The sequence below is a fragment of the Crocodylus porosus genome, unplaced genomic scaffold, assembly GCF_001723895.1.
Source record: "Crocodylus porosus isolate Cpor-Errol unplaced genomic scaffold, CroPor_comp1, whole genome shotgun sequence".
Lineage (NCBI taxonomy): Eukaryota > Metazoa > Chordata > Crocodylia > Crocodylidae > Crocodylus > Crocodylus porosus.
In genome coordinates, this window is record NW_017728886.1 from 52,745,734 (window position 1) to 52,754,628 (window position 8,895).

The 8,895-nt window shown below is 44.1% G+C and overlaps 1 protein-coding gene across 3 annotated transcripts in view; it reads left to right on the top strand.

The window, feature by feature from the left end:
- Positions 1-8,895, top strand: part of LRRC72 (leucine rich repeat containing 72) — a 29,046-nt gene that overhangs the window by 15,244 nt on the left and 4,907 nt on the right. For all 3 annotated transcript variants that reach the window (XM_019534130.1, XM_019534114.1, XM_019534122.1), the window contains one exon: positions 6,125-6,214. In XM_019534130.1, the coding sequence (XP_019389675.1) occupies positions 6,125-6,214 (90 nt within the window). The remainder of the gene's footprint in view (positions 1-6,124; positions 6,215-8,895) is intronic.

An 8,895-nucleotide genomic window follows, 5' to 3' on the forward strand; every position in this document is an offset into this window, starting at 1 on the left:
ATTGATGTATTTACAGTGTAAACAGGGGTGTAGGCCGTAGCTGTGTTGGTCTAAGGACATAGGCAGACAAGTTTCTTTGGGTGAACCTGACATCTTTTATTAGACCAACTTAAATCATTGGGGGGAAAAAATTGGCAAGCTTTCGGATTTAAAAACCCTTCATCAGGCTGAGGAAGTCTCTGCAATTGGTGTGTGCTCTTCCTGGATGGAATGAATAGTAAAGATTCTGACTTCTTTACTATTCATTCCATCCAGGAAGAGCACACACCAACTGCAGAGACTTCCTCAGCCTGACGAAGGGTTTTTAAATCTGAAAGCTTGCCAAATTTTTTTTTTCCAACTATTTAAATTAGTCTAATAAAAGATGTCAGATTCACCCAAAGAACCTTGTCTTTCTTTACAGTTTTAAAGTACTTTGGAAGCCTACCAGTGCCTCAATCCTTATAATAAAATAAATCCTAAATACCTATGTATATTGGCATTCGATTTTGGTTTTTTTATCATAGAAAATCAGAGCTCCCTCTGCCCCCTTTGTTCACCAGGATGCAGGTCCAGCTGGGGCTGTCCCCCCTGCTTTGTGGCACCAAGCAGCCCTGATATGCTGGTGCCCCTCACTCCCACTCAGCCCCCCACAGCCCTGCCAGTGCCCTTCACTCCTGACCCACAGCCCCATGGGTCTTGCCAGTGCTCCTCAGTCCCAACCCACAGCCCTCTGGCTCTGCTGGTGCCATTCACTCCCAACCCACAGTCTGCCACCTCCTCAGCCCTATTGGTACCTTTCACTCCCAACCTGCAGCCCCCTGGGCCCTGCCAGAGCCCCTCACTCCTAACCTGCCACCCCCTAGCCCTGTTGGTGCCCCTCACTCGTGACCTGCAACCCCTTGCCCCTGCCAGCCCTGCCGGAGGCTACAGTGCCCGCAGCCCCCTGCCCTCCCTCAGCAGCACCCAATTTCTAGCTGCCACCTGTGGGAGGTGGCAGCTGCTGTGGCTGGAGTGGAGCCTAGAGCATAGTTCTCCCTCCCCTACAGGTGGCACAGCTGGACTGGAACCCGTCGTGGGCAGGGGCTCAGGGCTTCCTGCCCTTCTACCCTCCCCTCAGGGACCTCCATAGGCCCAAGAGTAGGACCTGGTTCAGCAGCATGGGAAGGCTCAGTGCTGCTGCCAGGAGCTCCACACCAGCTGCACTTGCATGGCAAGGCGCCCCCTACCCATCTGGCAGCAACAGCGGCAGTGCGGAGTTGTGCACCCCATTGCTACTGGGTGGGCGGTGGGTGCCTTGCTATTGCAGCTTGGCCAGCATGGGGCTCCTGGTGGCAGCACCAAGCCCCCCTGCCCTGCCACGCCAGGTGCCACCCACTGGGCTGTGGAGGCCCACAGTGGGAGGGAAGCAGGGCAGGGAGCCCACATCTGCCTCCACCCCATGCACAAACCTGGAAGTGCATGCAGCAGCAGGGAGCCAGACCCCTTGCCTCCTACCAGATGAGCTGCCTGTGGCTCTCTACTGTTTCTGGGCCAGGCCCTACGGCCACATATTCCTGCCCTGACCCTGGATTCCAGGCCCCACACCGCCCCGGCTGGGCAGTGCCCCCAGCGCTGCCTCACTCCTTCACTCCCTCACCATGCGGCCCTCAATCTGCCCTCCCCCACCCCCATGGGCTTACCTGGAGGGAGCTGCAGCAGCTGCTCTCCATACTATCTGGCTGCCACATGCATGTATGGATGCACACATGCATGTGGCAGCTTGTCCTCCTCCCACTCCCACTTCCCTCAGCCCCTTGCAGGCTGAAACTCTGCTAGCCTGCAAGGGGAAGCCTGCAGTTTTCTGCATTTTTCTCCTTTAAAGGAGAAAATCCACGTTTTTCTGTGGCTAACAGAAAACCTGCATCCCTAGGAATAATGTACTATCAAATTATCTTTGTCATTTTAACAAAATATACCGCCATTCACTACCACATTAGAAGTAAATGACTGGCAAATAAATGACCAAAACACATTTTAAAGCTGTAGGCTTTCTTTAGAAATAATGAGTCATTGGCTAATTTGCAGTATTCAGGAATCTGAAATTGATCTCCTACAGTTAGGTTGAATATAGTATTTAGTCATGGGAAGGGAAGAAACGTTTTGCCAATGATTATTCTTATGGAAAAATTCCCTTAGGAATTTTGTGATTCTTGTTCCTTTCCTTGTCCTCCTCCCCACTTTATTTGGACAGCCTAGTTTAAAAATGACTACCCTTCAACATGACATCCAGACATATAATAACAATGTAGAGTTAAATAAGTTTATGTATTATACAGTTTCAAGCCCATCATTGTTTTTTTTGGTAACAACATCCTGCTGCCAAAATATTCCACTTCCTTATGGCATGCTTGTGACTTTTAGGTACTGCCCTTTGTTGGATGTGGTGCACAGCAATAGTGCTGCAGCCAGAATTTGTAAGAACTTTGGAACCTCCAAAGATTCACAGGCTACCTCACCTGGTACTACATTCTTTCAGGGAATACAGCACCTGCAGTGGAAGCAGTTGTCAGAAGGACCCTGCTTTGTCCCCAACGCTTCCTTTTGGGTGTATTTTGCCTGTGCAGAAGACATCCATGATCTGATCCAGACTCAGTGAAAAGACTGGCTTAATAAGCATGCCTTATACTGACTGCGCTTACATGAGACGCTGACTGTGCAGTCATTATTGCACAATCATTTAGTACTTATATAAAGTACTAAATGACTGCACAGTATTTGGAGTTACTGCACAATTGTGCCAAGGAATGGTGCTGACTGCACAATAGCTTGTGACTACCGCGCAGTAGCATTGCATCATGCTTCCTGCTACATGTTGCTACTACTGTACGGTAGTCATGGGCTACTGTGCAGTCACTATCTCGATTAGACATGGCCACTGTGTGCTGAAGACTGTTAGACTCTGTTTCTTGAAACTACAGGAGGGAGCAAGTTCCATAAATTATAGCTTCAGAATAATTCTGTTTGATATCCTTAAGTGTCTTAACTGAAAGTGCTCTAGTTAGATTCTTCTTGTTCTTCACCATATTTGTATCACAGAAGTGCTTATAGGCCCCAATCAAGATAGGTACCTATCCCATGCTATGGTCTAAATAGACAAGACAGACAAGAAATAGGAAGAAAAAAGTATTACCTGTACTTGACCTGTGGGGAGCTAAGGGCGCTGAAAAAAGTGATACTTGTTGCATGATCAGCCCCTTGCAAGTGCTCTACAGTCCTGCCCTGGCAGAAGTGCACAACTGCAGAGTGTTTTAGAAGTGCCTGATCATGTGACAAATTTACCATCATTTAATGAGGGTTCAGATGAAGGTGTTTCAAACAGAACACCTTCATTAACTTCTTTTTGTCCCTGTTTACAACCAGGGCTGGGCTGATGCAGCTCAGTCCCATCCCCAGTGCTGTCTGCAGGATGGGAGGGAGAGAAGGCATGGGAGGGGAGCTTCTGTCTGGGGTTTGGGCCTCCAATCCACCTGCCCTCTCACCCCCAACGAAGGCTGGGCAAACTCCAGACCTGAGCTCCCTTCTCTGCCTTCTCCACTTCCCATCCTGCAAACAGCACTGCAGTTGGGAGGGTGGGTGCGTGGGGCTAAGGGAGAGACTGTAGACATGCAGCCACTTTCTGCTTGCTCAGCTTCAAAGAGGAGCTCAATCTCTGCTCCTCCCTCCCCCCGCCCCACAGCAAATGTCTGTTGTGTTGGGGGAGGCACCCTAAGACTTAGATTACAAGATTTGCCAGTAGCCAGAAAGTGTTTTGCAGAGCGAAGAACTGATCCCAGATCACAAGGATACTCTGGTGATGGACAGGGCATTTGGATAGATTTATCTTTGGAAGCCAACAGCAAGAAAATCCCATTATCCTAAAACAAAAGGACAGGTCACAGAGAGTATATTTACATGGCAGTGGCTGAAAGCTCAGTCTTGCTACCAGAGCAGTAAGCCTTGAAAGTATAAATGCACTGACTGTACTGCTCAGCAGTAAGAATGGAAGGCTTTCCATTAGTGCCATCTTGTGGTTCTCCTAACACATTTTAAACACAATGATTTTGCTCAAAAATATTTTTATGATCTAAAAATCACTGTTGGTAAAATAAAACAATGGACATGGCCCACAGAAATTCCCTAAATACTATAAACATGGGCATTTCCAGTATGGAAAAGGCCAATCATCTGTTCCTATATCTTGTACAGTGGCGATGTGTAGGGGGTACACGCAACCCCTGAGAGCACCAGTGCACCCCCTGGCAGCCACCGTTCCCTGGCAGGGGGGGGGCAAGTGTGACAGCACTGGTGCCGCCCTGAGTGTGCTGGCTGGGGGGTGGGGACACCAGGAGAAGTGATCCCTGCGGCCGATCACGCCCACCCACTGCCACTTCTGGGTCGGTGTGATCAGCTGTGGAGGACATTGCCGCCTGGTCATTGGCTGCTGAGGGGGCAAGTACCCTCCCTGACTCAGGAGGCACCAGTTGTCCATGATCTTGTATACGTCTAGAGATCCTCCAAAATACACTTGGGTAAGTGAATCGTGCTGTAGAATTCAGGGATTTCTTCTTCCCAAACATATTTGGTGGTTGCCTTTTGTCCTGAAGAACAAGGATTGTCATCCTGTAACTTTTAGCCTATGCAGCTTATCGTTAAATTCTTTTGTGTGTCATTTTAAATACATAATCATCTCTGGAGCCTTACTATACTTTTTACCTCTTTAATATCTTATTTTTCCTTTTTACCTTCTGTAAACAGTAAAGTAGTATAAAGCATATGAGTTATAGGTCTAGGTATTCAGGGTTAAATCCTGTTTCCCCTTCATGTGGCTAAATGATACTTACATAGCTGCATAACTGCAATTTTTGGCACTTACACAGTTTGGATTCCATATAGCTTTGCTCACCTTGTACTTCCTGACTGAGCATCTTCAGTAGGTGGTAAGGCCTGTAACTTTAGTTATAGAAAAAAGCACAACCTGGGAAGTTTTTACTTTAGAGGACGAAGGAGGCCCTCCTACCTTTCACTCCAATAGCTACTACACTTGGCCAGAGAGCAAGAAATCTGGCAAGGTACACTAAACCAGTATAAAGAGGAGGGCTGGAGGAAAGTCTTGGCAACATCTAAATTATAACACTTTGCAGGGAATTGAGAGATGCAATTTCAAACCCTTTCCATCTCTGGGGACCTTAGAACCCACATCTCCCACCTTCCAGACAAGCACCCCAGCCACTAGGTTATTGGGCTAAAAGGTGAGAAAGTCCTTCCTCCCCACTTCACAGGCTATCCTATTCTGCTGCAGAAGGAAAGAGAATCTGTATGGTTTATAAATGCCAGAAAATGCAGTGAAATACTATGTCTGCTTGTTAAATACCCAGGAATGAGCCAATCACTGTTTTAGCATGCATGCTGTATTTCATTACATCGTCTGACTTCATTCCCATGAACCCAACTGATCTGAAATTTGATTTTGGCACTTTTTAACTCTACCTTTAACAAAACAGTAAAGTTGGCTTGATGTACATCTCAAAGAAAAGTACCTTACATTAAATTAGGCTTGTTTATTTTGATAACATACTTTGTGAACTCAACTATAAATATTTGGGTCAGGTTTCCAAAAGGGTGCAAGTCACTTTGTACCACAAGTCCCACTGAAAGTGTGGTTATGTCAGTTTATCAAAGATTTCTTAAGTAAATGGTAAAATATGGACAGGAACTTGCAAGACTTATCATATAAATTGCCACTTTATTTATCAGTATTGTCTGTAGCTTTTTGTATACTGTTCATAGTGGGATAAATGTTATATTCACGATCTGATCCAGACTCAGTGAAAAGACTGGCTTAATAAGCATGCGTTATACTGACTGCACTTACATGAGACACTGACTGTGCAGTCATTATTGCACAATCATTTAGTACTTATATAAAGTACTAAATGACTGCACGGTATTTGGAGTTACTGCACTGTCTAATTCAGGCATGTTGACAGGGTTTAGTTCACAAGGCATACAAATAATTTGGGTTTATTTAATTACTGGTATATTTTCTGGAAAATCTTTGCTAACTACAGATTATTTTCCCTGTCGTTGTTTTGCTGATTTTGCTTTTTTCTTTAAACTTTTTCAGACCTATTCCATAATCCCCTGTCACAAGATCCTATGTACCGTCTTTATGTGATATACTTCCTTCCTTCAGTACAACTTCTTGACAGAAAAAGTAAGAAATGTTTTCAGAATGCATTGATAGTTACTGATAACTTAGACAATTTAGAAAATAGGTGAATTCTCTCTCTGTTCTTTTTCTTCTACTCGGTAATACAGGAAAACCTATAGTGAACTAGATCCAATTTAGCTTGAAATGTGGCTTGCAGACAGAAGTTATTTGCTTGATATCAGAGCTCACATGTTTGCCCTTATCAGAGAAATAAATCAGTGACTTGGTCTGCTAAATTTTTGGACATGCCATTGGAAGAAGTGGGTCTTGAAGACTAAATAACTAAGTTACATGACTAACGCTTAGTTGAACTGTTCTTTCAGTGTGAAAGAAGGGATTGAATATTAGGAAACAGGACTGTTAAAGAACACTGGGTAACATTCTCATTCATGGTCTGGTCTTGGGGGCAAAGGGATCCTGAAAGCTCCCAATCCCACCAAGAGAGAATTTATCGAGGAACTGAGGACGACAGTTCTGAACAGCACCTTTGGAAGTACTGGCCAATGGGATGTGGCTTGAATCAAAGGGTTAAGTTGAAGAAAAGGCCAAAACACAGCGTGTAGGTTATTTCTAAGCAGTGCTGCTACCAATAGAACAGCTGTACAAGCTCCCTTAGACAACTCCCTGGGATTGTCTAAATTCTACCAAGGTCCCTAAAGACCCTGCGGCAGCTCAGAATCACAAAGGTACACTGGGCCAGTATAAAGAGGAGGGCTGGAAGAGAGTCTTGGCAAAAATTATAACACTTTGGGAATTGAGAGATGCAATTTCAAACCCTTTCTTGTCTCAGGGGACCCTAGAACCCACGTCTCCCACCTTCCAGACAAGCATCTCAGCCACTAGGTTATTGAGCTAAAAGGTGAGAAAGTCCTTCCTCCCTACTTCACAGGCTATCCTATTCTGCTGCAGAAGGAAAGTACTTAATGTGACCTGAGCTTCTCTTCTTGGCTTGCATTGAATCTCATCTGTTGGGCTGGAAGCTGAGAATTATTTAGAGAGAAAATTAGTAGGTTTGATTCTAGAGTAGTGGTTCTCAATATTTTTAGACCCTTCATTTTCACTCATTATTGACTACAGAAAAATAATAGAGCAAATTTTGTGTTGCAAAGAACTCAGAAAGATTGCCATGGGTCACAATGTTTTTAATACTGTAGATTCCTATTTGCAATCTCTGGATTTATCTTGTGAATCATGTTTGCACACTAATAGTGATATCATTATGTGGCACCCTTGAAAGAGGAATGGTGGAAATTAAGTTTAAACAATTAAAGTTTAAAGACTGGACATAAGGAAGAACTTCTTTACTGTCCGAGCCCCCAAGGCCTGGAACAGACTGCAAGCCACCTACTCTGGACATTTATCTTGCTGGGATCCCTCGAGTCCAGCTGATTTCCTGCCCCTGGGGCAGGGGGCTGGACTTGATTATCTTCTGAGGTCCCTTCCAGCCCTAATGTCTATGAAATCTATGAATTCTCAGCATAACTCTGTTACTAATCACACCTGTCTATTGTCATTACAGTCCTTGTGTTTGTAAGGCACATCACTTTTCTCTCACCTTTCAACTCTTTTTATATTTTCTATATCAACTCTTCCACACAGCAATCTGCATATTTTTCATGTTTAGAAAGAACAGTACACTTTGGGCTCTACCATAATTTATATATTAAACAAAGAGAATAGTTTTATTAATTTCAGTTTTTTTTCTGAAAGTACTACCCTCCTGGGAGAAAATTTTACAGAATTAGGCCCACACAGCAATTGTAACATGTGCAAACATACAGATTTGCTGGTGAACTTCAAGTCCCTTTCTTGAACATTTGCCCTTGTATAGAATATCTTTTTTCAGTATTCACAGTAGTGCTTCTGTCTACCTGCTGAATTGAGGACCATTACAGAATGAGGGAGAATTAACTGTAGTTTAACCTGGGGACACACTTTTGCAATTTACAAATCTGAAAGTAATTTTGCTAAATTCATGGTTTTAATTTTCCTATAAATGCAACAATACTACAATCAGTATTCCTGGATGAAAATATTTAGGTATTTTCCCCCCAAGTTTACCCTTTACTGTCATTCTGAGAACTATTTCTTTGATTTACAAAGTCCTTTTTACCATCTGTGGAACATTATTGCAGTATACTCCTGTCTTCCTCATTTATACAAGACACTTACACTTCTGTTACCTCCAGGCATGACTACTGCAGTTCTTTTCTAATTGGTCTCCTAGACACCACTATTTAAAAACCTCAGTGAATTGAAAATATTTCTTCCAGTTTCTTATTCTGAACCTTCAGCCTATGTCTATTAGCATACAGTTCAGATTCTTAATGTAAAAATCCTCTGTGGATGTGTCTATACAAGATGCTGACTGTGCAGTAGCCAAATAATTCTATGCAGTAGTGCATCACAGCACCAAATGTACTGATATGCTACTGAACATTATTATTAGGCTGCTGAACAGTAGCATCACTTACAAGGCATTCACCGGTGCAACTGCATGGTAACTCCAGTTGTTATGCATTTATTTTCATAGATTTCATAGACATTAGGGCTGGAAGGGACCTCGGGAGATCATCGAGTCCAGCCCCCTGCCCAAAGGGCAGGAAGTCAGTTGGGGCCATAGGATCCCAGCAACATAAGCATCCAATTTACTCTTGAAGGTGTTCAATGTAGGTGCTTGAACC